At 38.4% G+C, this 26675-nt stretch overlaps 1 protein-coding gene across 2 annotated transcripts in view; it reads left to right on the forward strand.

Annotated features, from left to right (window-relative positions):
• The window catches only part of TRPM1 (transient receptor potential cation channel subfamily M member 1), a 92010-nt gene extending 65780 nt beyond the window's left edge, over positions 1-26230 (forward strand). The window contains exons 13-27 of one of the 2 annotated variants that reach the window (XM_062626712.1): positions 23-157; positions 765-815; positions 2383-2523; positions 3766-3795; positions 5985-6274; positions 6825-7053; positions 7818-7940; positions 8273-8404; positions 10383-10511; positions 11762-12013; positions 12715-12907; positions 17522-17666; positions 19468-19667; positions 20751-20883; positions 22801-26230. In XM_062626712.1, coding sequence (XP_062482696.1) covers positions 23-157; positions 765-815; positions 2383-2523; positions 3766-3795; positions 5985-6274; positions 6825-7053; positions 7818-7940; positions 8273-8404; positions 10383-10511; positions 11762-12013; positions 12715-12907; positions 17522-17666; positions 19468-19667; positions 20751-20883; positions 22801-24079 — 3462 coding nt within the window. In that variant the 3' untranslated portion in view covers positions 24080-26230. The remainder of the gene's footprint in view (positions 1-22; positions 158-764; positions 816-2382; positions 2524-3765; positions 3796-5984; positions 6275-6824; positions 7054-7817; positions 7941-8272; positions 8405-10382; positions 10512-11761; positions 12014-12714; positions 12908-17521; positions 17667-19467; positions 19668-20750; positions 20884-22800) is intronic. The other variant, XM_062626723.1, reaches the window with a different exon arrangement.
• Positions 26231-26675: the final 445 nt, after the last annotated feature.

The raw sequence follows: 26675 nt of genomic DNA on the forward strand, positions 1-26675 counted from the left end.
CATTCTCCATTCTGGAATGCAGGTGAACTCCTTGGAGCAGGCTATGCTGGATGCACTGGTTCTGGATCGGGTGGACTTTGTGAAACTTCTTATTGAGAATGGAGTGAACATGCAGCACTTCCTCACTATTCCTCGACTGGAAGAACTTTATAATACTGTAAGTGAGCAGAAATAATAAAATGCTCTGTGATATATTTGCTACTATATTTCACAGGGTTGCCCTTTTTCTTCTTCTCCTTCTGAGATACGCTTTCTTTTTTTCCCCAGAAAGCTCCAAGTCCTGACAATACACAGTTGTTGGATAGCAGTAATGGGAGATGTTGCTACTACATACAGTGCTCTATTGTATCCCTACATACACACATATACATCAGCTTTCAGAAGCTATTGTAATTTGCTGTGTAAATATAGTGACGTATTTAAAATGCACCTTTGGAACACCTAAAGAACTACTGTAGATAGTAAAACTTTAATACCAGCCCATAGTGGCCATGTACTTTTAATCTCAATTACTTTTCCTGTATGTATACATTGTAATGTTACTGAATAAGCCTGTAAATTTGGAAAGTATTTACATGACAACTTTTGTTTTTAGCATGTTGCAGAACTCAGCATCATTTTATCTTGTAGCCTGTCATGGTTTAAGCCTAGCCAGTAACTGAGAATCACACAGACACTCACTCACTCCCCCAGTAGTTACATTTGTGTGTGCCAAAAATCTAAAGAATTGAAGATCTAATGGACTGTGAATGTTTTTGTTTCAGAGATTGGGTCCACCAAATACACTACATTTGCTAGTCAGAGATGTGAAAAAGGTAAGTTTGACTCCTAGCATTACATTTGCATTGGTTGCATTAACCATGTGAGTCAACAGCAAAAGCAAACGTAGTATGGGGGAAAGCAGACATTTGAAATTAAATGGTAGCTGTTATGAAAAGGAAAGATTGACAATGTGATGTCAATCACGTTATGATTGACATCACATTGACAAACAGTGATGTCAGTTTAAATCAGGTATGGCTGTCCTGCTCTGCAAGGAATTGAAAAACAAAGGAAAGGAAAGTTTAGCTCCTAGCAGTGTAATATATCATTTGAGATGCAGGTTGATACTGCTTCTTCTCTACAAGAAGCTCACAATGCAGCATTGTTGTGGTTTAAGCCAAAGGAAGAGTGGAAGGAAAGGCCTGCTGGGTTAACTAGAAGCCCCACTCATGAGCTAGTTCCCTTTTGTTTGTGTCCTTTTGTGGTTTGGTTTTTTTAATTCCTTTTCTCCCATCAATCCTACGTTTTCCTGGAAGAAGATCTGTTCCGTTTCTCAATGCTACACGTCCTAAATTTGTTATTCATTTGTTTCCATTGCATGTAAATCTGTTCATTATACATGAATAGGGTCATTGTGAGATTTGTTGTCATATTTGCTCTGTTCGAGGGTTTGGGGCTTTTACTCAGTAAAATTCAGCTACATGAATAGCCTGTATTCCTTTTTGCAAGGAAAACTCCTATTTATTCCAGGGAGGCTTAGATGTGGGAATTGCACAGTACTGGGTTAATGTATAATTCATATTCATCTGCTTCATAGCACAATACTTCACTCAGTGTTTGTCTTTTTGAGTGTTACTAATGCTCTTCTGCATTCTGCTTTCTGTCTGTCTCCTTTTCATTGCATTCATACTCATTCAGCGGCAGTCTCGGGGATTCGGTTGGGTTAACATGGAGGTGATGTGTTTGCTTAGGATATAGTTATTTCATCATAGCAACTGCTCGGTGGTGCTGTAGAATCAGTTATTGTTGTAGGATGTAGCGTGAACAATGGAGCAGTTTTCAGCTCATGTTTCTAGCAGAGTCAGTACCACTATCCAGTTTTTAAGTGTAATGACAGAAATTAGAGTCTCCCTTTTTATTTAATTCTGGCTTGCACTTTAATGTAGATCATATTCTGCATTGTAATCTTAACTCTGTAGATAATATTATGGTGAAATATAAATTACCATAAGAGGTAAAGTATGCCTGATACTCATCATGAAATTAAGTTACGCTTTTATACTGGATTAATGGTAATCAATACGAAGTTATTTAATTTCATCAATATAACCCTTGCAAACAACTCAAGCGTGTATGGACGCTGACTGTACGAGTAAACCGAATGAAAATTTGGCCTCAGCTATAAATTCTGCCAACAGCAAAACAAAAAAACTCTGCCCCCTCCAATTCTATTATGTGAATCAGTTGTCACACAAACATTCAGCGGTTGAAACCAGTGGCTGTAAATAATACCCATGTGCCAACTTGAGCATGACTTATATGTCTAGCCTTGCAATTTAATGTATGTTAATGGTTTTTTTATCCTAAATCCTTATTTTTTTCTTTTTTAATTTTTGGTAGGGAAATCTTCCACCAGATTATCATATCAGCCTCATAGATATTGGTCTTGTACTTGAATATCTCATGGGTGGAGCTTACCGCTGCAACTATACGCGAAAAAGTTTTCGGACTCTTTATAATAATTTGTTTGGACCAAAGAGGGTAAGAATGAGTTCATTCTGGATGTGGCCATAGTGCTGATGGTAAAAACTAAGTAACACTGTTCTTTGTCTTTGTGAAACACTACGTGCTAATTCTAAACAAATGCTGCAAGACTGAAGTTGAAACTCTGGTAGTGAAGTGGTACAAGGAACCTGTAAAAACATGTTAAAGGATGGGAGGACCCAAAAGGTGGTAAATACATTGATCTGGAGGTGAATTTCCTCCCATTCCAGTAGTTTACAATCCAAGCTTTTCTAACTGTGGTGTTTGCATAGTTACTTATTCCTACTTGAAGCTGTAGCTCTCATACCTGTAAACTGTGCTGCTCAAGCCAGGCCTATTGATTAAGTCATCTTAGCCAACAGCAGCTTAGTTTGGGTGAGGCAGAGTGTTCATCAGAATACAGAAGAGCTGTTACACGAAGTCATGTAAAGAACTGTTCTGTATGGAAGCCACTGCAGTCTCAGTAGGGCTTTTAGTATTTTTAGTATATTTAGTACCAATTTTTAGTATTTTTAGTATATTTAGTATTTTTAGTACCAATTTTAGTATATTTAGTACCAATACTGAGAATATCAAGCATAGTGCTTGCTTTGATAAAAAGTCTGTTCTAAGCAAACAGAATAATTTTCTTCATTAGCTTATTTATTTGTTTGGTTCAGCTTTGAAGGTCAAGTGAAGCTTCCTAATTACAGAAATTCCCACAGATGATCAGAAGGCCACTCATGTAGCTGATGTATGGTACATATATGGTGTAGTATTATCTGATGGAGCAAACAAATCAACCTTTAGGGAAAATGTAAACCAGAGATTTTGCAATTGAACAGAGGGATTTGTATTTTTTAAATGGGAAATTGTGAGAGGTTTCAAGATCTGTTATATCTTTTTACTGTTCCCTATGTTTAACCCATGTATGCTTAGAAGCACTATTTTTTGTTGATCTTTTGTGTTCACGCGGTGATTTTCGTTCTCAAAGCAGCATATTCTTGAATGATTCAGTTAACTCTTCCGTGTGGATCAAAATCCTTGAGTGCAGATGGAAAATATTTCCTAACACATTGGCTTCCTGAAAATACAATTTAAAGTGAGATTAATTAATTGTACCACTATTGGTACAATTATTTAGAATAGTAAATTTAATAATAAATACTGTACATTTGTAAATGTTTTTCCTTGGTATTGTTTGGTCTTTGAATTTTCCTTCCCATCTAACTAATTTTCTTTTTCATTTTTAATATTCAGCCAAAAGCTCTTAAACTACTAGGAATGGAGGTAAGTTGGATTTATGGTAAAATACCGTTTTTTATTAGAGCATTTCTTGGTAAAGTTCTGCTCTTGCTCTTAGCTTTTGCACTATTACTGTGGTAAAGTAAATTTGTACTAGAAAAAAATCTTCTATTTTGAAAACAGCCTATTTGATACTTTGGACTGTTTTTAATGGGAGTCTTCAGAGCTGCTTAAAGCTTTGCTCAACAGTCTTTAGGCAGTTTTAGCACTGTTATGTAACAACACGTTCCATGTTGGAACATGCTGTAGATTTAACAATTCAGATGGGAAAATTTATGGTATTGAAAAGAGAATGTGATCCAGCAGAGCTTACGGTCAAATCCCTTTTAACCATGAAGTAACAATGTGTGTGTAAATGAAGTTTTATCGTAGATAAAACACAAAAACGCTAAGTACATTTCTCATGAAGTATGCTTTTATTAACACAGTGATAGTATTAGAACAGAGTGTATGTACCCTTTTCTTGAGTCACATTTGATGGGAACTAAACTCACCACAAAGCCTCTGTTTCCCCAAGCAGATGAGAAGCTTTCTTCACTACAGAGGAAGTCCAAGTTATGTTTAAACTCTCTGATCAGCTTCCTATTTTCTAATGGCTCAAGACCAAAAGCTCAGCCCTTGAGGTGTGACCTTTTTTTTCTCAGCATTGATCACATATAGGTTGCCTAGTGCTTCTCCAGAAGTTGATTTTGCTATTTCTTTCATTGAGAAATAGCTTACATGGCCAAAGTGTTTTCTCCACTTGTCAGTGGCTGTGTCCCATTCCCTTCTTCCAAAAGAAAGAAAAAGTGAAAAGAAAAATTGGTATTTCTTTTGCTGAAGTGGTCAGTAAATTGATGTGATTCAAAGTGTTGAGGTTGTTTTGATTTCCAGTGTTACAGCCCTAAACAGGAAGTTTAGTTTCCTTAGCGCTTTGACTTTCTCACCCAGGGTATTGTTTTGATTTGATTTTTTTTTTTTAGTGTGAGGAGGACCTAATCCTTGGTCCTCCATTTGAGATGCTTCAGAGATGCTTACCACTCTTCATGTGCATGCAGTTTCTGACCCCTGAATTTTCCATAAGAGACAGAGGTCACCACTTGCAGTTCTTAAAACCGCTGGAAGAGAGAGCTCTTCATTGTTAAGCCGAAGAGCTGTCTTTGAAACATGGGGTGTGAGGCTGAGCACTCAGTTTGCATTTAAGTTTGTATTTTGCGAAAAAATAGTGCATTATGCTGAGCTTGCTTGAACAGGAACTAATTTTGGAGAATGGTAATTGCTTTTACTTGCAATACTCTTCTGAGTCTGGAATCGAGGTGTACAGTGATCATGAGCTCTGTCTGCACCTATATATGTAATGTTTTTCCTACATTATCTATAGCCCTAATTTTCCCAATCCTGGCTTTTCTCCCTTCAGGATCCTGCTTCATTGTCAGTACTTCCCTTCAGTTACTTCCATGTTGGTTCCTGTAGTAATGGCCTATCCTCCCTATCCCTTTAAGAAACGGGATACTTATACCCTCCGTTTCCACTGCATACATAAGAGGAGATTGCTATTCAAAGGTGAAGACTCCCTTTAGTATCTTGCTGTTCTTAAGGATGCTGTCTGCTTGTCTTCTCCATTTGCATGTTACCACTCTCTCCACCTCCATGTCATCTGAAAACTGCTTTGATACCTGTAAGATATGCAGCACTGTTCTTCAGGAATAGATGCAGACATATCAAATCAGAAATTCCAGTGGAACCTATTCATAGTGAATTCAGGTTTGTTAAAGTTCCACTTGCACTGCAAAGGAATTCATTAAATATTAATTTATTACAAATTAACTTGCAACAACTTATTGCAATGAAATTGCAATTACACGTGTGGAAGAGATCTATTTCCAATGCAGTATAAAATGATGCCTTCAGTACAATAGGGTTCTACTGTACGTATCCAAGATGGGTGACTTGTAATTCAGTATGCAAGAAATGGTTCTCTGAATAAAATAGCAAGCTGCGTGTACTGGCCTAGTGCCTGCTCTGTTACATGTTCTTCATAGTTTTATTGCTATTGGCATTCATTGTAGCAAACAGCAAAAACAAACGAGATATTTAATTATTAATACGTCCTTTAAATACTTGTTCTGTGCATGGTGTCATTGTCAGGTAAGCTGTAAAAATTAATGGGAACATTTTTCTCCTTTTCTCCCCAGGATGATGAGCCTCCCACCAAAGGGAAGAAGAAAAAGAAGAAGAAGGAGGAAGAGATCGATATTGATGTGGATGACCCAGAAGTCAGCCGTTTCCAGTATCCCTTTCATGAGCTGATGGTGTGGGCCGTGCTGATGAAACGGCAAAAGATGGCACTTTTCCTTTGGCAGCGAGGGGAGGAAACCATGGCCAAAGCACTGGTGGCCTGCAAACTCTACAAGTCTATGGCCCATGAGTCTTCTGAGAGTGAACTGGTGGATGACATTTCTCAGGATCTGGACAACAACTCAAAGTTAGTAGATGCAGAGCAGACTTTATATCTACTTGATATAGGGGGTTGTCTGAGCAGCTAAGAAGCTTTACTTCTAGTAAAGTACAATTGATTTCTAGAATGTATGTTTGCAGAATGGCATTTGGAGTCAGTTTATCAAGAGTAAATGAGCTAAAATGTCATCTCAGAATCCGAAGGCAACATGAGCAATGAGAAAACTTGCATTTTTTCTGACAGAACACATTCTTTTCTTCATTTTCTCTCTCTGTAAAATTAGCTAGTTTTATTTCACAAAGTTATTTTCAGGGTTTACTCACATAAAGTAAGGGGTATCTGATGATATACATAAACTGGCCTTAAGATGTTATTGGTTTAAGCTAATTCTGGTCACTAAAAATCTGTTGGGAGCTTTTGTAGGCTGTCCCAAGTCAAGCTTGAGACTCAGCTGTGCTTGTCCTTGTACATGTGTGTGGGAAAAACATGATCCCCTGTGAGCAGAATGAAAACCCCAAATGCAAGCAGACACTGATTTCTAAATCAGACTTCACTGGACTTACCTTGCATTTTCCAGAGATTTTGGCCAGCTGGCTGTTGAGCTCTTGGATCAGTCCTATAAACATGATGAGCAGATTGCCATGAAACTTCTGACATACGAGCTGAAAAACTGGAGTAATTCTACTTGCCTGAAATTGGCTGTGGCAGCTAAACACAGGGACTTCATTGCTCACACATGCAGCCAGATGCTCCTAACAGATATGTGGATGGGTCGACTACGCATGCGGAAAAACCCAGGCCTTAAGGTATTTCTGTTCTGCAGCTGTTTTCAAGGGTATGGTTTGTTGCATATAATACTCCATTATACATAGAGTATGCATAGAACAAATTGGCTTACTAATTACAGAAGTTTAAACAACTTGCTTGTTTTAAAGCTAATTATTTTTTGTTTCCAAATTCGGGATATCTAAGGAACATTACTGTATGACACAGGAAAATACAAATCTATAAAAGGCTTCTCATAGTTGGAATTTGGAAGTGAAGTTGTGGCTTTCAATGAATGATGACATCTGTTCATTGAAAGCATACACCTTTGATTAAAAATCAGTTGAATACAAGCTATTAGGGGTCCACACAATGGGAATAGAGAGAATATGAACCAGACATGGACACATGCTTCTTACATTCCTTGTAAGCAATTTTTAACTATTAAAACTAATTTTAGTGAGGGACTAAAGTACTATAAACTCCAGTAACAAACCAGAAGCCCTCTTCAAACCACCACTTTGTCCATTTGATGGACTTTCTCTGCATACCTTTAATTTTACAGGAGAATTTCTTAATTGCAGTATATTTGTGGAGATGGAAAGCCTTCCACAGTGCCATCTTTCATACAAGACCTTAGTGCCAGTGCTTCATAGGTACTACTTACTAATTTTTGTAGGTTTGACGATAGCAGAATATCTTGAATGCTATACAAAAGAAAATGTTGTTTATGGGACTTGCCTTAAGATAGCTATTAACATAACCAAATATTGTCACCTGTATTGAATTCTTTCTTGTTGTATAGGTTATAATGGGGATTCTCTTCCCTCCCACCATCCTTTTCCTTGAGTTTCGGAGTTATGATGATTATTCTTACCAGACATCAAAAGAAAATGATGAAAGCAGAGAAAAGGAGGAGGAAAATGTGGTCAGTAATGGAAATTATTAAGAAGTTCTACTATCTCAGGAATGCTCAGTTTACTTACTTCTCTGATAATGCTATAGGTCACCCTGGTTAAAATCTCAATGGTCTTTGTAGGATGAAAATCTGAAGAGTTTTGGGAGGGTTTTGGCTGGATTCTCAGGATGTCTCAATTACCTGTGTAGCTGCTTAGATTTTGTATTTTTACATTTTTCAGAAGAGGAAACTGTTACTCAGAGGAAGCATTGTGCATTTCACAGTTCACTGGGGCTGTAGTTGAGGAAAAATTACTATTTTTACTATTATATTGATGAAAACTGACTACTTTGGTCTTCCAGGATGCAAATGTGGATACAGGCTCCCGGAAAGGAGATGAAGAGAATGGAAAGAAAAAGCAAAAGAGCCTTCCAATTGGAACAAAGATTTATGAATTCTATAATGCACCTATTGTCAAATTTTGGTTCTACACAGTAAGTCGTGATGATTAAACTGATAACTTTTTTTTTTTCCACACCTGTGAAACTTAAGGGATTTCAGTGTAAAAATAATAACCAAGTAATAAGTAAATAAATAGTACTGACTTTCATGGAATCTGATGAGTAAAGCATTACCTTTATTCAGAGAGAAAATGAATAGACATTGAAACAGAATTAATAACTGGCACTTATGCTGTCGGCCTCTAAAGCTACTACACACTTTGAAGGAGGCGATGTCTGGCTAATCACATGCCAAGCTCCACAGTCCAGTCACTCAATCCAAAGTAGGCTGGATTCTCTTGCTTTCTAAAGGCTCCAGCTCCTGTTCTGTGTTGAAATATACTTTAGCTTCCAAGAATTAATGTCATAGTATGAGTGCTAGCCATTTGTTTTGTTGACAGTTAGGCTCAGATGAGCACAACCTACATGGAAGCACAGATTCTAGTCTGCTAAGATTTAATAGGTACTTATATTTCGATAACTAAAACCAATCTAAACTAAAATACTTATTTTTGAAAGGCATCTGATTTTCTCTTCAGTGCGTCCGGAATTATCTGGTTCTAAACTCTGTTTTAATAAAACAGAAAATGTACTCATGCTACTACTCATAAGTTTGTGTGTACCCTGTAAAATGGATACCGGTTTCTTTTTTATTCAAAGTTAGGACTTCAGATAACCCAGTATGTCAGATTGCGATGTAGGTTTTCAGTTTTTGCACATCGTAATCACACAACACTATACTGACGCCTCTCTGCTGCTTGTATTAATAATTTAAAAGCAAAATTCTTACTTAATCTCAAAGAAAAGCATTCATCATGGTTTCACAGTGTAAAGAAATTACATTTTATTAGATTAAAAAAGTAGCTGGTGCAAAGGGCCTGATTTAGAGTCCTTTGGAATTGGTGGTTTGCTTCTTCCAGCAAATGAGGTCATTCAGCAGCCTGGATCATCTGTCCATTCCTTCCACTGCTGGAGGCCATGGCCTTTGCCAGTGGGCATGGCAGCTATGGGGAGGGCATTGCAGCAGGCCTGCTTCCTTCAGAGAAACTGATCAAGGAAGGGTCCTCAACAGCTGAATCTTTCATGAATAGCCTCAATGTGTGTGTTCATACATGCTCATGTGAATGTGAGAATTAGGGTGGGCTTCACTTTCATGCACTATGCAGGCTAAGAGGGTTTTAAATACCTTCTGTTTGATGTTTCTTCTCTGACACAGTGATGCAACCTTCTGTGCTCTTAGTGGATTAGGCTTCAGCAAGAAACTTGCTCCTGAGACTTCAGGCTACTTAAAGTAACCAAATTATCTGCAAACATACTGTTCATGCAGATGAGTTTAAGTAACAAGTATAGGATGAGGTGGTGTAGTGACTAGTCTTTGAAGTCTGTATGCTTCTGGCTTCAACTAAAGAGGACATTCGGCCTAGAGGGTCCCAATCGCATTATTAAAGGATGAAGAAAAGCAAGTGGCCCATGTGACACTTTATTTCCCCTACCCCTCCAGTCACGTGCTGCTCCCAGCCCTGCCTCTGTATTCTATTTTACATCTGTTGGTGGATGGTGGATAAAAAAATTCACATTGATTATCTCATTCTTTAGAAAACTCAATTTTCTCCCTGGAAAACCTTTTGGTTTATTACTGTCTTGTTTTCTTTTTTTTAATCCTGCAATCTGTTTTGGTTTCTTAACTCTAGAGTTCCAAGAATGAAGTTTTTAGTATGGCTGGTCATCAAAGACTGCTGTGAGGCATGGAGACACAAGCATCACCAGTCTGACATTCTCACCGTTACAGAGAACAGTGGTAGCTCTGTTGACTTATACTACTAGTCCAGAACTTCCTAATGGAAATTAGTGGAGCCTGATTTTGTGTGTGTGTGTCTAAGTCATCTCAAGTAATAGAATAATGCCTAACAGTGGAAGGATCCTGGGATCCATCACCTGAAGTCCATAAAGAATTTTATTCTTTTTTTGGTAGATATCATACCTCGGTTACTTGATGCTATTTAATTATATCATTTTGGTGCGGATGGAACGGTGGCCATCAATCCAGGAATGGATTGTCATCTCCTACATCGTGACATTGGCTTTAGAGAAAGTAAGAGAGGTAAAGTCTGATTATACCAACATCTCATAATCCTTAAAATGAAGCTCACTCTTAAAGGTAATAATAGCATGGACTTGTGCCAGAGTGTTGAGAAGCCATACATGACAGAGAAGATTCTAATAGCCACAGAGTCCCAAAATGCCCATCACTGGAGAGAGTTTCATTTATAACCCTTTTCCATACAATGGAAAATTATTCTTGGGCAAAAAAGTGAGGCAAAAATGCTCTGAGGTCAGTCATTCTCTTATGTGTCTTTCCAAGGAGGGCAGGGCCGTAACCCATGAAGGACATTCTCCGTAGGTACTGTCTTTTTATTACTGATGCAGCTCTTGGTGAGAACTACAGGCAGAGAGGTGTTTTGGGTATTAACCAGGAGTACTCTGAGACTGACCTCATAACTTTTGTATCAGGAAGACGACATAAAAACTTGTTCTGTGTTCACATGCTGTAGTGTGGTTTGCACTTAGTCTATCCTTCTCTGGTTCACAACTTCCCCATCTCATACTAACTGCATTTGGAGATAAATATGGATGCCAAGTCAGTAAGCCAGTTCTCCTGGTTTAAATGCTATTGATCAAAACCTACAAGAAAAAAAGCTTAATAAAGCCGAAATAGAAATAGAGATGAAAGGGGGGGTCTAAGAGGAGGGCCACGAAGATAATCGGAGGGCTGGAACAGCTCTTCTGTGAAGAAAGACTGAGAGAGTTGAGGTTGTTCAATCTGAAGAAGAGAAAGCTCTAGGGAGAGCATACTGAAGCCTTTCAATAAGGGCTTATAAGAAAGAGAGAGGCTTTTTACCAAGCCCTGTCAGGACAACATCTGTTTTAAGCTGAAAGAAGAAAGGTTTTGATTGGACATAAGGAAGAAATTTTTTACTATGAGGATGGTGAGACACTGGCACAGGGTGCCCAGAGAAGCTGCGGCTGCCCCATCCCTGGCAGTGTTCAAGGCCAGGTTGGATGGGGCAACCTGGTCTAGTGGAAGGTGTCCCTGCCTGTGGCAGGGGGTTGGAACTGGATGGGCTTTGTAGGTTCCTTCCAACACAAACTAGTCTATGTTTCTGTGAAAAGGAAATTCTGCCTGCCGGTGGCTAAAAATATTGCTGCTTGAGACAAATTTTGCTGGCAGTAGAGGGGGTCTCGGACACCTATTGAATGCGACAAAGTTGATCTTCTCTCATGACCATTGCTTCAAAAAGGTAACTTAGTGTTTTTCCTAATGATTTCTTTGTTGTTTATTTTTTATTTCAGATTCTGATGTCAGAGCCTGGCAAGCTGAGCCAAAAAGTGAAAGTTTGGCTCCAGGAATACTGGAATATTACTGACTTGGTGGCTATTTCAGTATTTATGATAGGAGCAATCCTTCGCCTGCAGAACCAGCCTTACATGGGTTATGGAAGAGTGATTTACTGTGTAGATATCATATTCTGGTACATTAGAGTACTGGATATCTTTGGTGTGAACAAATACCTGGGACCTTACGTCATGATGATTGGAAAAATGGTTAGTGCCTATAGTGCTGTAAATTGTGTATTTCAGAACTTCATGGGAAACTAAATTCAGTTCTGTTTAAAAAAGAGGGTTTCCATCTGAGTAGGGCTCTGAATAAAAGCTATGACAAGGTTGCCATGTGAATTTCACACACACGAGATGCTACTGTTAATACTCCTGCTAATAATAGCTTCATTTGAGAGGGATTCTTTTTTCTGTGTTTTTTGGTTTGTTTGTTGGTGGTTTTTTTGAACCAGCCTTTGGAAACCTTTTCACTTTGCCTGCCTCCTGTCTCCCAAAGCCATATAGCAATAACAGGTGGCTGATACACTGGGATCTTTCACAAAACCATCAGTTGTGGACAGGAGATGATACAGCAATGATAATGTCACCTCTTTGCAACCACAGAAGAGGGCTGTACTGAAAGTACAGCCTCACACACTCGATACAAAACAGCGTAGGGATAGCAAAGGCTTTAGCATTAAGTCTTTGTAAACATATATCTAGTATTTCTTTAAATGAGTGTTTTAGCTGCGTTTTTACATGTGCTCAATTCATGAGCAGTAGTTAAAGAGTAATGCCAAGAAAATTATCCAGGGAAAGTTGTTTGTTCTCTTCATACTTTCTTGTTTACTTTAATGCCTGCTGGCAGACTGGTATGCTGGTGCTGCTGTACTACCTGGTGACAATACCTGTATGGTCTCTCCGGGCAGATGATCGACATGCTCTACTTTGTGGTCATCATGCTTGTGGTTCTGATGAGTTTTGGAGTAGCCCGACAAGCTATCCTGCACCCAGATGAAGAGCCATCTTGGAGACTAGCTCGCAATATCTTCTATATGCCCTACTGGATGATCTATGGAGAGGTGTTCGCAGACCAGATAGACCGTAAGAGTAGAATTCATAGTAAGAGTCTGTTTCCTGTTTCTGAGGCAGATGATCAGATCCAAATTAACGGTTGGTTTTAATTTGGAAGTACTGTTTTGTTGTTGTTGTTTTCTTGTGGCAGACTCCATAGACTGAACAATTTTCTGTTCCCCACCTGCATGCCCTCTCTCAGTTTAGATTTAAATTCAGTTAACACTGAGAGTGATATATTCTGGAATACTCTACTGTCCATGAGTGTTCTGTTTACTTGCAGGGATCATCAGAGATCATTCTGAAACATTCTTTTGAATCAGTGTTTTACTGATAGGTCCAAAAAACAAAAAGACCAAATACCTTGGCCAGGAGATGAAAATACACACACCCTGTCATCTCCAACCCATGCACAGGCAACGAGCTAATACATTTTTACTCCCATTGATACATCTGTCTATTTTCCAGAAATGTTTCCATTTCATGAATCACTCATGTTCTTTTTTTCTACAGCTGTAGAAAACAGAAAAGGAAAACTCTGCCTGATTAGCTTTGGGTGTGGAAGTAACCTTCCTTCTATAAAAGCTGCACAGTTTAAACAGTAACTGTCAGTATTTTAGAGAAGATGGAAACTGTCACGTTACTGCTAGTTTTGTGTTAATATCTGAAATTTGGACTGTCAAACATGCAGCTGGCCTCCTATAGTGTGTATCACATAGTCTGCACTTTATTTGAAATAATACAAGCTGTTCCTTCAGCTTTGTGTATGTTATTTCGACCATCTGCAAATATTGCTAAGTAGTAGAGTGGAACGCTGAAGAAACTTACATCTAAGTTCAAAACCTGTAAAAATCCATGAGCATGAAAAACCTTAGTACCGAATGTAATTCAAGTGTACTTTAATTGCTTAGAAAGGAATAAAATATGTCATTAGTCTGTTTCTGAACAGCATACACTTGAAAAGATCACATCATCTTTGTTTTCCTTATGAATGCTTGTCTCATTAATGTAACTTACAATGCAGTAAATTACTCCTGACAAATGAAAGGTTAGACAAGTATTATCTGATACTGCAGTTTGAGTGCCCATGATAAGCCAGGATAAGCTCAGCATCTCTCAAGTGGGTTAATTCTCCCGGGGCAAGGAATGGACTGTAACAGGGTATCCCTTACCATTGTGGCTCATAATGTGCATTCGATCCCATTTCACTTCAAACAATGTAGATAGTTTGATTTCTTCATAAAACAAAACTCACACCTTGCCAACAATACTGATCTCTTTAAGTGGTGTGCCAGATGTCTGATGCTTCCGGTTGTTTCTCAGTTACATACTCTGCATTCCTTGAGCTAAAAGTCTTTCTTCAGCAGTGTGAAAGATTTAGGGGCAAAGTTCAGGCTTTGCAGTAACACAAATTCAGTCTAGCTATACTTGTTCCACTGACCTTCCCATGTTGGAAGCTTCACTGTATCAGTAGCTTAAACATAAGCTAACTTGGAAATGTGTGGTTTTGTTGTTTTCTTGTTGTTTTGATATTGAAATAGAAATGGCTGTGCAAGGAGTTCTGTTGGTAGTACTAGACTGCATTACAGTTATTCTGTACATTTCTTATATCTAGAAGTCTATGGAATGACTTCTGAAGTTCTCTTTGCTTTCAATCAGAAATTTTTACTCTGACCTTTCCGTGGTTCTCTGTAAACACCACAAAAGCAGCCTCAGAAGTCACTGGGGAATGATTGCATGGGCAGTCTAACCTGACTCTGTGGCAAGTGCTTATGGATAGTATTGCCAAGGCCCACAAGTGTAAACAATTTATGGCAAAGTATTACATGAAGTTTTCCATCTGAAAGAAGGTAGTTGGACTTCTGTCCATAGCTTCATTGAGGATAAGATGTCACCTAAAGATGAAGATCACAAATCAGAGAATTGCTGAGGTTGGAAGGCACCTTTGGAGATGATCTAGTCAAACTTCCCTGCTCAAAACAGGGTAAAATAGCAGGTTGCTCAGGGAGTGTCCTGTCAGGTGTTTCATATCTTGAAGGATGAAGACTGTGCAGCCTCTCTGGAGAACCTGATGTAAATGGAATTTTCCATATTTCTGTCTTTGCCCACTGCCTCTTCTCCTTTCACTGGATACCACTGAGAAAAGTCTGGCTCTGTCTTCTTTACTCCCACATACCCATCAGGTGTTTATAACATTGGCAAGATCTCCCTTGAACCTTCTCTTTTCCAGGCTAAATTGTCCCTGCATTCTCAGCCTTGCCTCATTTGTCAAATGCTCCAATCAGCTAAATCTTTGTGGCCCTTTACTGGAGTCTATCCAGTATGTCCATGTGTGATTTCTATGGAGAACTACAGAGCCCAGAAATAGACATACAAGTCCAGATATGGTTTCACCAGAGCTGAGTAGAGGTGACAAATTACCTCCCTTAACTTGCTGGTAATACTTTTCATAATGCAACCCAGGATGGTCTTAGCTGGTTCACTCCGTTTAGATGCCCATGAGCAAAAAGTTTGTGGCACCTGGTACTCAACAGCAACATATTCTTAACACTAGAGAAGCCTGAGTTTCCTTCAGTAGCGCGATTTTTGTTACAGCCACCATTTAGGGGTTGGCAAGCAAGTATTTGTGCCAGTAGTCACAGTTCACTGCACTACCCTTATTGTGACTATTAATGGGAACACAGTTACTCAGCAGCTGGCAGATCCAAAGCTAGGGTGGTTCTTAAAAAGGAGAAAATGTTTCCATAATAGCTAAAAGAATGGTTTTGTGTGATAGCTTCAAGTTGGTTTGTGTTTGTGGCGGCTGCCAGTTTTGTTTGCTTGCCTAAAATATTGTGTATATTTAAATGATCATCTGCCAGAAGCATTTTGTGATTTATTTTTAATATGAACTCACTGCCATATGTAACACTTGGGGAAAACAATGTGAAAAGGAAATTGCAGAATGCAGTGCGTTTTTAACCAAGACATTGTTTCTAAGCATGTCTCTAATGTTCTGACTCTTGAATTGCTTATCTTTGCATTGTGGCGAAACTGTATTTGCAATCATCTTTTTTTGTTTGTTTTTTTTTTCTATATTATCCTATTTTCTTTCTTTCTCTCCCTGCCTCCGCTTCTATTTCATTCCCTTGGAATACTTTTCAGTCTATGCCATGGAAATTAATCGTAAGTCTCTGTGCAAAGCCAATCATCTCATTTAGCTGAATATATTCGTTAATCTTCACTAGATACTGACATTTTAATTATAGGGCTTATCCAATATTCAGGCGTGAATCTTGGTTTTGTACTTTAATAGTTTCATTTGAAAAGAAGCAGAGCAAAAATATTTTAATCCAGATTGCAGTTCTGTGGTTGCTGTCTTGTTTCTAGTTCATTGACAGTTCTCTTAAATTCTGATGTACAAGTGTCATACAATTAATACAATTGTACAAATACAAAAATTAATACAATTAATTCCCTTTGATTACCTAGACACAGTGTCAGTGTTCTTTGGCAGTACTTTCATTAATTCACTTGCCTTTCCTGTTACACTTAGGCTAAGCAGGAAAAATGTAAGTTTGATGATTCACAAACAAGTAAAATCTGTTTTATTAATTACAGTCTGTAATGAACTCATTGTCAGGCTTAGTATTTCCTAAGATTTCTGCTAAAGAACATGTGGTTGATATACACTTCACCTACTAAGTGGTTCCAAAAGATGGCCTTGTATCTGAAATCAGACATGCTGGCACTGCACTTAGAACAAGCTGGCTGCATTCACCCACCTCAAGGACAGTTCTCACCCCAGAACCACCTTTATCCTCCGGATTACTTCAGGCAATTGTTTTCTCTCAGTTTGATCAATAGTCTCAATTTTTGTATCATTCTCATCATTCTGTTTTGCTGTCACTGTATTATTTTCATTTTATATTTTTATCTCTTTGGTTTAAAATTTGATGTAAAATTTAGAATTATTGTGAAAAATAAGGGAAATGGAAATTGTCCCTGAAGTGGCAGCAGGGTCACCCATGGGTGACTTCATAGCCCTGCATAAGACAAATGCCAGTGTGGGGCCCATTGAGGGAGTCCAGGAAGGGGCAAAAGAAGTCAGGACCCAGCACAAGAAGGGTCCATCCAGGGGACAAGCACAGGTCCCAGGTCCACCCAGGAGGCAGGGACCCAGGTACAGACCCAGGTGAAGCTGGGCCAGGACTGTTAAGGCCTTGTTAGTACACTCAGGGCCCCACTAAAAGTTTAATTTATGCTCAGCAATCTGGGATCACTGAGTGGATCTCTTTATATGTTTGGCAGGGTATGCACACAAGTTTGGATGAGAATTCTTTTTTAATTCCACTATTAATGTGCACATATGCACATTAAGATCTTGTCCTAGACTGTTATTTGTGAGAAAAAGAAAATCCATCTAAATCTGAAGAGAGAGCCACACCATACAGTGAACTTGGAGCTGTCTCTCTGTTCACTATTATGGGAAATTATTTTTGTATGCTGTAGTTAGAAGCAGAATTTGAAGTAGATATTACACATACTTGCTACTGGAAATAAACTGACAACATTTGTTTACCTTGGCAAATTTTATGCTTGTGTCATCATTAAATAAATGTGAATGTTTTCTGTAAGTATCAGGCAACTTGTGAAAAATAACCTTTCCTATTTTTTCTTCAGCTCCCTGTGGGGACAATCTTTATGATGATGATGGTAAACGCCTCCCTCCATGTATACCGGGAGCCTGGCTCACTCCTGCTATTATGGCCTGTTACCTCTTGGTAGCAAATATCCTGTTGGTAAACCTGCTGATTGCTGTCTTCAAGTATGTAAATAATCATGCATTATCTTTAGTTTCCTAATGTGAGAGAGTTTCTGTGAGAGCCTGTTAACTGGTTTTGCAAGGCTTTGCATTTGCACTCAGAATCTAATGACTCTATGAACGTGACTGGCAAATACTTGGCATGGTGTATACACTGGGAAGGAGTGGAGGGAAGGTTGCTTTGAATTTGCCAGCAATTGCAGTAATGCATGTGAGAGAATCTGGCTGTTTCCAGTCACTGTTTAGTGGCTAGTGACAGGCCTCAAGATTGTTCTGCAAAGGTCAGAAACAGAATCCATGAAATCTACATACATAGGGAAGCCCATGTAGGCACTAGGAAACATGATTCAGTGATAGGATGAAATCTGAACATCCAAAGCAGGAGCCATTTCCTCTATCACTTCATCATCTGGAATAAAAATAAAATAATAAAAAAAAGAGACTCGAGATACCTACTTGTAAGACTTTCTGAACAGTCCATCTGAGGCAAGTCGTTGATCCATAAATACATAGTGTTGGAGGGCTTTTTGGCATAGGTAGCTGGTGTCACAACCGCAAAAATAGTTCATTTTGTGCCCAGAAATCTACAGTTCACAAAACCTGTCTTTCATTTGATGTATGTAGCTTTAAAGGTCATGAATTTTCAAGTGCTTAAATGCCAGTCACATTGCTAGGGAGAAGGGGAGGAATCTTACAGTGGTAGCTATTATTGACTGAAGGACCAAGGACTCAGCAGTGCGGGAGGTAGGTCATGCTGTTAACTCCTGCCATCCCACCATGACTGCAACGGGGTGAGACCTAGCTGGGGAATTCCTGCTATGCATAAGACAGAGAATGAAGGCAGATTGCCATTTAGTATTGGTAAATATAATCTTATGTACGCTTAGCCAAAAGAAACAAAAAACTATGTGTACTCAAGAATTCTCTGGTTTCAAAGAGGTACTTTAGCTGGTTTTGTGAATGTAGATAATCTAGAGCACAGAAAGTTAGAAAAGAAGTGGACAGAAAATGTAAAAAAGGAAGTACCAGTATCATCAAAATTATCAGAGAAGTTAAGTGAGCTGTCTGAGCATACTTTAAAATAGTTCAAAAAGTTTTGTCTAAGTCTGCTTTCTCTTAGTATTCCATAACCATGGCTGTTGTTATCTCTGAATTGAATATTGTCACTTATACTTCTTCATATCCATTGAATTACAAACTGAAACAGCTTTGCCACACCTTATTTTGGTGTAGAAATGATGAGGCCATGGCTTCCAAGAACAAATTCCTTTACAAGAATATGCACCATGTTTTCAAGTCAGAGGTGTGAGTGAATAAAGTTTGAAATTAAGACATTTTGTGAAAACTTGAAATTTTCTATGTAGGTCAAGCTGATCAGCATTTTAAAGGCAAACTGTGTGAAGCTTCTGGGTTTAGCATACAAAATACCTTTCACAGATTTAATACTTTGTAATATCAAAGACTGGTATGTGTCAACCAAACCCCAAAATAACAATTATGTGATTGATATATTGTGCAAGTTTCTTTTCACTAACACCTAAAGGACTTTGTACAGTAGAAGCAAATAGTCTTAAGAGGTGGACTATTCTGGGTGGTGCGTAAGGGGTGCAGAGCACTTACGAGTACTGAAATCGTGACTTCTAGCTAATCATGACTTCAGCAAGTTCAGCAGCATCAACAGAGAGCTGAACCAAAGAAAGTCATGTCCCCTTATGTTGTTATTTAGCTGCTGCTTTTTTCAACATAATACTTGCTCGGTGCTAAGTAAACTTAGGAGCCTAATAGAAGCTTTGTTCCTTTTCAGCAATACCTTCTTTGAGGTAAAATCAATATCTAACCAAGTGTGGAAGTTCCAGCGGTACCAGCTGATCATGACATTCCATGACAGACCTGTCCTCCCACCACCAATGATTATCTTCAGCCATATCTACATAATCATCAAGCGAATCTGCTGTCGCTGCAGGAAGGGTGAAGGAGACCAGGATGAGCGTGACAGGGGACTGAGTATGCATGAAACCACTGTGTTGAGCAATTTCCATTGTATTAGCAGAAAGCAGCAGCTTTTCCAATGCTGAATGGTCAAGAGTATTTGCAGAAGACAGTATGAGAAAAATTTGTATCACATTCACAGCTCTTAAGCTTTGAGGGCTCTTGAGAGTACACAGTGTTGTGCTGCTGCTGCTGACTTTCTTTAACATGTTTCCTTAAAACAGTGAGATGGCATCTACTTAATGCAGTCTTACCAGGTTCTAGTGAAGTTCTTATGTTGGGAGGGGCATACAGGAAATTGAGAAGAAGGGATCACAGTTTTAAATGTCATCTGTGATTGTGATCAACCCGTGTCTAAGAGTATCCCTGCTTCCATTTCTCCATGTTAGAGATTTATCTGGCATCTCACAGGCCAACAACGAGGATGTCTTCTAACATACTCTCTAATTGTTCATTATTATGTTCATTATATGCCTCGCTAAAATAGTCAGATGCTCACAATTATCCCTGTATTTGTACATTTCAAAGGAACATTGCTGCACAATATGATTGAACTAAAAAAGGGAAAAAAGTAAATGTAACACTCCAAATACAGAGACAAATTCCAAGGATGAAATGTTCCTAAGAGCAAACCATTTCCCTTTGGTTTTCCTTACATGATTATAATTTTTTGAAGCTCTTATCCAAAGAATGTCTGGGAAACAATGTTATATTATCTGCTGCCTGTAACTGGCATCATTTTAAGAACAATATTTGAATGAAGGAACAGTCAAACTGGCAGAGATTGCCCTAGTCTTTATAAAGTAAAATCTAGTCAGGTTGTTCAACGTGTAGCACAGCTGTTAGAAAGTGCAAAGGCCATTGAGAAAATACATGTCTTAAAAGCAGTGATGGTCATAATGCATTACGTTGTCTCCATGACTGCGGCCTTCTTTGGCTAAGTGCTAATTCCCTGTTTACAAAATCACCTGTTCCTTTAGTGCAGGAATAGAATCTGCAGTATCTCTATGTCCAAGATAATCTGCTAAATTGGATTTAAATTGACTGCCAGAAGTTCAGAAAAAGAAAACTCGTATTTTGTTCTTCTGTTTTGCGCAGAGTTATTTCTGAATGATGAAGAGCTAAAAAAGCTGTATGAGTTTGAAGAGCAGTGTGTAGAAGAATACTTCCAGGAAAAGGAGGATGAGCAGCAGTCATCTAATGATGAACGCATTAGAGTTACTTCTGAAAGGTACCAATTACAAGAAAAAAGCCACACCACTTAACTGGAACAGTAGTGGGGTTTTTGTCTTCATTATAACCAAAATTGAGGTAAAATACAAAAGATTTAGATCTTGAAGAAAACCACCACCAGTTCAGAAGCTGATCTGAATCCTGAGCAAATACTTGTGAAGGTACATCTCTCACGAGAGCAAGCTTTGTGTGGTTCCTGCTGGTATGACACTAAGTCACTAAGGCTGCTGGTTTGGGTAGCTTTGGTATTAGAGCGTTTTTATTCCTGGTAAATTTTTGACCTCTCACTCATCTGCCTACTGGATTTATGCTTTTTATCTGTTTGAGCAAATTATGATTTGCTGAGCTTCCAGCAGCTCATCCAACCATGAGAAACATGTTAGGGCTTAATGACAAAAGCACTGAGGATTCTTCCCTTGGACCTATGGTTTACATTAGGGTCTAGCACTCACGGTTGCTGAATTTTACTGCTGAATTTTACTGTCTGCCACAGATTCTCTTGGAAACTTTGAACAAAGCATTTAGCTTTTCAGTCTGAACTTTCCCATTTAAAATGCAGAATATTCACATGTAAATCATTAAGCTGTTCTGAGGACTAGGTAATGTTTGCCTATTGTTGTGTATGCACACAGTGATAATGGTAGCAGCAGTTTTTTAGCAGGTCACATGGCAGGACTGTTCCCAAAGCTCTGCCTATTCTGTTAGTAGTTCTCAGTCAAAAGATAGGGTCTTTAGTCACTTCTTTGAAATAATGAAAAATTCTCCCTGTGATGAAAATGATTCCTAGTTTAAATACTTCCACCTTAATTTAGCTTGTGGTATTCTGATGATGAACTACTCCATATCAATTTCTCTACCTTCCTTCAGTATTTCTTATGAAGAATATTCTTATGAAGAATATTATTATTTCTACCTACCTTCCTTTCAATATTTCTTATGAAGTAGCTCTGTGACCCATATAATTCTTTAATAGATAAACATCTTTCTCTTGAAGGGAGGCCCTGATCTTTTTGCATTATTATATGTGAAATTTGAGAAGAGAGAAGTAAATGAAATATGCTACGTTTATTTGAGTAGTTTCTATTGCACTATTTATCCATGGCAATTTGTCAAAATCCTAGGTATTGTGGCGGAGAATAAAGCAGGGCTGGTAAGCCTCACTGATTCACTATGGTCTATGGGCACAAAGTAGATTTGCTTATTTCTCACAGCTTCTTGCTCCAGATACTTTGTCATCTTTTGTGTGTGAGAGAGAAAGAATTTTAATTTCATTCCCACAGTTGCTTTACTAATGTATGATCTCTAAGTCACATTCTAATGCATTACTTTTATATACATTCTTCTGGTACCATCACTTTCATTATGATATAAATGATAAAAGAAAATGGGGAAAAGTATTATTTTAATTGAACTAGACAGTAATTCCACTCCATTCTGCTGATAGATAATTGAAAGGTATTTCAGGAGCTAAAGTAATTCCATACACCAGCATATGTTCCCTCTCACACAGTTACAAAATCTGTTTTACAACATGCCTTGATGCTATTTTAAGTCATCTTGTGAGCATGTCATTAGAAAGTATTTTTCATATCATAAATCAATGCTTCACAGTGAAAGAGGACAACTAAACATTAAGTGGGTGGCAAATGGAAATGTTAGTAGTAGGCTGTCCCTAACGGCTGCAACTTTTATACTCTTACAGCATGTAAATAAGGGCAAAGTTCAACTAGCCCTCTGACATGGTGTATAGGTAACAAGAAAATGCACATGTATGCTACACATAGGAAAAAAGAGTGGTACATGGTACACAGCACAAAATTCTGCCTTACAAAGAAATCAGTAGCTGGGTACCTGTGAAAGGTTACTGTACCGTTCCACAGCTTCTGTTCTGTGCTTCCTCTTTTATACCCAACAGAGTTGAAAATATGTCTATGAGGCTAGAAGAAGTGAATGAAAGAGAACACTTTATGAAAGCTTCTCTTCAAACAGTTGACCTTCGACTCTCTCAGCTGGAAGAACTGTCTGGTCGGATGGTGAATGCTCTTGAGAAGCTGGCAGGTATTGACAAAACTGAGCTCACATATACACGTTCACGGGCTTCGTCTGAGTGTGATGCTGCCTACCTCCTACGGCAAAGCAGTGTTAACAGCTCTGATGGCTACAGCATGTACAGATACCATGTCGGAGGTGATGAGCTAGCGTATGATGAGAGTACCACTCCTATGTCGCCAGCTATGGGATTGCGTAAAAAAGCCCATTCTGTTGGTACCAGAGAAGATGGAGCAGACCCAAGGATGCTGGCTCCAGAACACCACACCAGTCTCCATTGTACCTCTAGTGCTAATGCAGTCACTACAGCAGATTACAGTAAATCTACATTAGAAATTGCACAGAATGTTTCCAGACTCCATTCTGGTTCAGGTGGTTCTGAGGATGAAAAGCAGGGGATTTTCAGGAGTGATGGAATGGTTCCTCGAAGTATAAACCGGATGGATGCTGTAACAGACAGACAGTCAGAACCAAGATCAAATTTTCAGAACACTAAGTTAAAACTAGAACGTACCAAGTTAGAAGCAACCATCTCTTATCCCTTGGACAAATCTAAAGCAATGTGCTATTTTCCTCCTGAAACATTCAGTGCTTGTCAAACCACTATGATGAAGTCAAGGAGCTTTATATTTGCACAAGGTGGGAAGCTGGTTGGAGGAGTTAACAACTGGACCACAGAATACAGTACCATTATGGATCAGGTGTGCCCTTCTACAATTGAACAGTGGTCTACAGAGTGGAAATATGAAGTTGAGCAGCAGCTTTCTCAGGAGCCTCCTCCAGAATACCCTGGCTTTATCTCTGAAGCAGAAATGCAAGCAGAGCAGAAACAGTTACAGACGGACACAGACGATGATGACACTGTTGGTGAGGCAGATGTGAGTGCCTCTTGCGCCTCTATGCCTGTCACTGACAAGGGTGAGAAAGAGAATTTACTATCAGTAAAGCCAGAAAGGACTTGTGGGTTCCCCTCAGTACGGTCAAAGAGTTTGCACAGCCATTCTCGGAAAGGCAAGTCTGTAAAGGACAAATTAAATAGACCAGGACATGCCAGCAGCGTAACTAATCTGGTGGTAGCATTTGGCAGTGCAACAGAAGAACAGAAAGCTAGGCAAGAAAATGCATCAACAGAAACTGAATGTTAAAATGGCTTATGGCCCCTGTTTCACCGACAGTCAACAAAGCAGCATGACTAATTGAACAAATTACGGATTTTAAAATTAATTTCTAAAGAAGAATTTTGTATGTATTTGTTTCTTTTCATTTTAAAACTGAAGTATGTGCTCTGTTCTTAAACCAATGCGTGGTGGGTCAGGAGAAAGGGAGATGTTCTCTCAGGAGCAGAGAAAAAGTAGGCATAGACCACAGATGCCAACAGTATAGATCAATCTTTGTTCCATTTCAGCCTCCCTCATAAGCTCATTTACTGAAAAGCTCTTTATAAAAGCTCTTGGAAGAAGGACAATATTATTATGTAATAATTTAGAAAATGTTTTTTCTTCTTTTTTATCAGAAGACTTCTTAAACTGAACAAATTTTTAACCAGTCTTGGTTTTTATCCTCCCTTATGCAGCTGGTTTCTTTGTAGCCATTGTATTTTTCAGATCAAAACAAAATTGTTGGAGGCAAGATAAAATTATGCAGTCCCCTCTTTCATTAATGATTTCATGCATGCTTCTTGGTTCCTTTTTTTGAGAAAAGCCCAACATAGCAGTTTGCATCCACTAAAACAGGCAAAATTATGTTTGGAGAAACCTGACCTGGAAAGCCATGTGCAGATATATTCTTGATCTGTCCTTAAACTTTAGCGGTATCATCTTGCTTTCAGGATCACATCTGTCCCCACCCCAAAGCATGCTGACAGCCTTAAACTGTTGAAAAATGGTGATCATTGTTTCAAAGTTTTTAGGGAGATTTTAAGTATATGAAGTATACAGAGATTTTAATAATATGAATCCAAGATCTGCATTAATGTTTTGTATAAATGGGGTTACAATAGAAGTCCATGTAGGGTGAGAATCTGGCTTTTTTTAAATGCCTGCAAGGGAAACCATACTAAACCAGGAAAGGTGTTCTGATGAGGAGAGATCAAAATGCAGCCAGTCTATGTGTTTGAAGCAAATCTACTGTGACAAATTCATCTTTGATTTTGCAATTCCATTATGATGACACATAAGGAACAAGGAACAGTTTCTAGCAGTCAGCCTAAATAACAAATGAATTTTCCAGAAGAGAATAGAAATTCCATACATTTACTTGAGTAAATTTCACCAACAATTGTCAGAGGGAAAAAAAAAGTCTCTGCAGTGAAGGTGTTTTCTGTCCCTCAGTGACTAAGCCTGGAAATCCACATCTATAGTTAGTTTCCCAGCACACGTCTCAACAGTGGCTTTCTAAGTAATAGGTTTTGATAGTTTTCTTCATAATAAAGTGATGTTATTTGCCTCATTCTTCTCTGTCTACCTTTTAGGAATTCTGTTTTCCTAAACATTCAGCACCTCTCTGTGCCAGGGGATGCATACCGTTGAACAGACAAGAAAGAAAGTTAAAGGCATATTACTTGTGCACAGAATACTGGTTAGAAGTTTATGCTTAACTCGTTAACTGTCAGGACTTACAAGATTTTGAAAAGACAGGATTTCTTTTTTCCCCATCATCAGCTCCACAGTATGTAGGTCTCAGTATCCCCCTTGATAATGCTGATTACAGCATTTTGAAATGCAGAGATTAATGGAAGACACCACAAATGCATCGATGGCATCAGCTTTTTGTTGTTTGTATTATATTTTCACACTCTGTCCATACTGATACCTTCAAGTACTGTTACCATACTGAATGATCACAGTAACTGCATAGACATTTCTGAAAGTTCCGTTGTTGTGTACTACAGATTTTTGCTAGCTTGGTCTTATTAGCTGGTTTCCTGGTTTCACTGTTGTCAGAACAGTGCTGACATTGTGCTTTTCACACCGACCTCTCTTTTATTCAACTTTAGGGAACTTGACATTTTGTAAAAACAGAATGACATTTGAAATTGTTTCACTTCCATGTTTACTTCTGTGTTACCATTCTATGCAACTACATAGCCATTTTGTATGTGTGGTTAAAATAGCCTCCAGTTTGCCAATGCCTTTTTATCGTTTGCCTGCACACTCACCAGAAACTGATTCATTAACAAGCACAAAGGGATGCAGCTTTTCAGCACTTTGCTAAACAAGCAGTATACATTGTGGAATGAAATACAGTGTGTTGCATACCTCTTGTTACATTGTCTTTATAAATCATGTGTTAAACTATGCTCTGACCAGTTATTTTTTTAGTATTTACATTACAGATTTATCAGATAGCACATAGATCTCAAGCAAAACCAGTTTACCTTTGTATTTATTTACTTCCTTTGTGTAAAAATACTTATAAACACAGGAGAAATATGTGAAATGCATTCAGTACAAATTCTCCACTATAGCAATATCAACACACTTATCTGTTTCATCTTAAGCAGTGCATGGGCTGAATATTTTCTAAGCAAAGTTTCTTTTTTAACATTTGCCAGTAATTTCCATGAAGTTCTTTATACAGTGGTGACTTCAAAGGGCATGGATGTTTTCTGTGTTCTTGCATAGCATGAACTGAAATGATAACCTCTCTGCCATTAAATGTGAAGTAACTACACTGACTTTGGCAGTTATTTTAGACATACAGCCATTTTAATAATATTTAAATATGGCTCTGTATGTGCAC

Source organism: Pezoporus occidentalis, unplaced genomic scaffold (genome assembly GCF_034315485.1).
Source record: "Pezoporus occidentalis ecotype Australia unplaced genomic scaffold, CSIRO_AGI_Poc_V1 ctg11, whole genome shotgun sequence".
NCBI classification, from domain to species: Eukaryota; Metazoa; Chordata; class Aves; order Psittaciformes; family Psittacidae; genus Pezoporus; species Pezoporus occidentalis.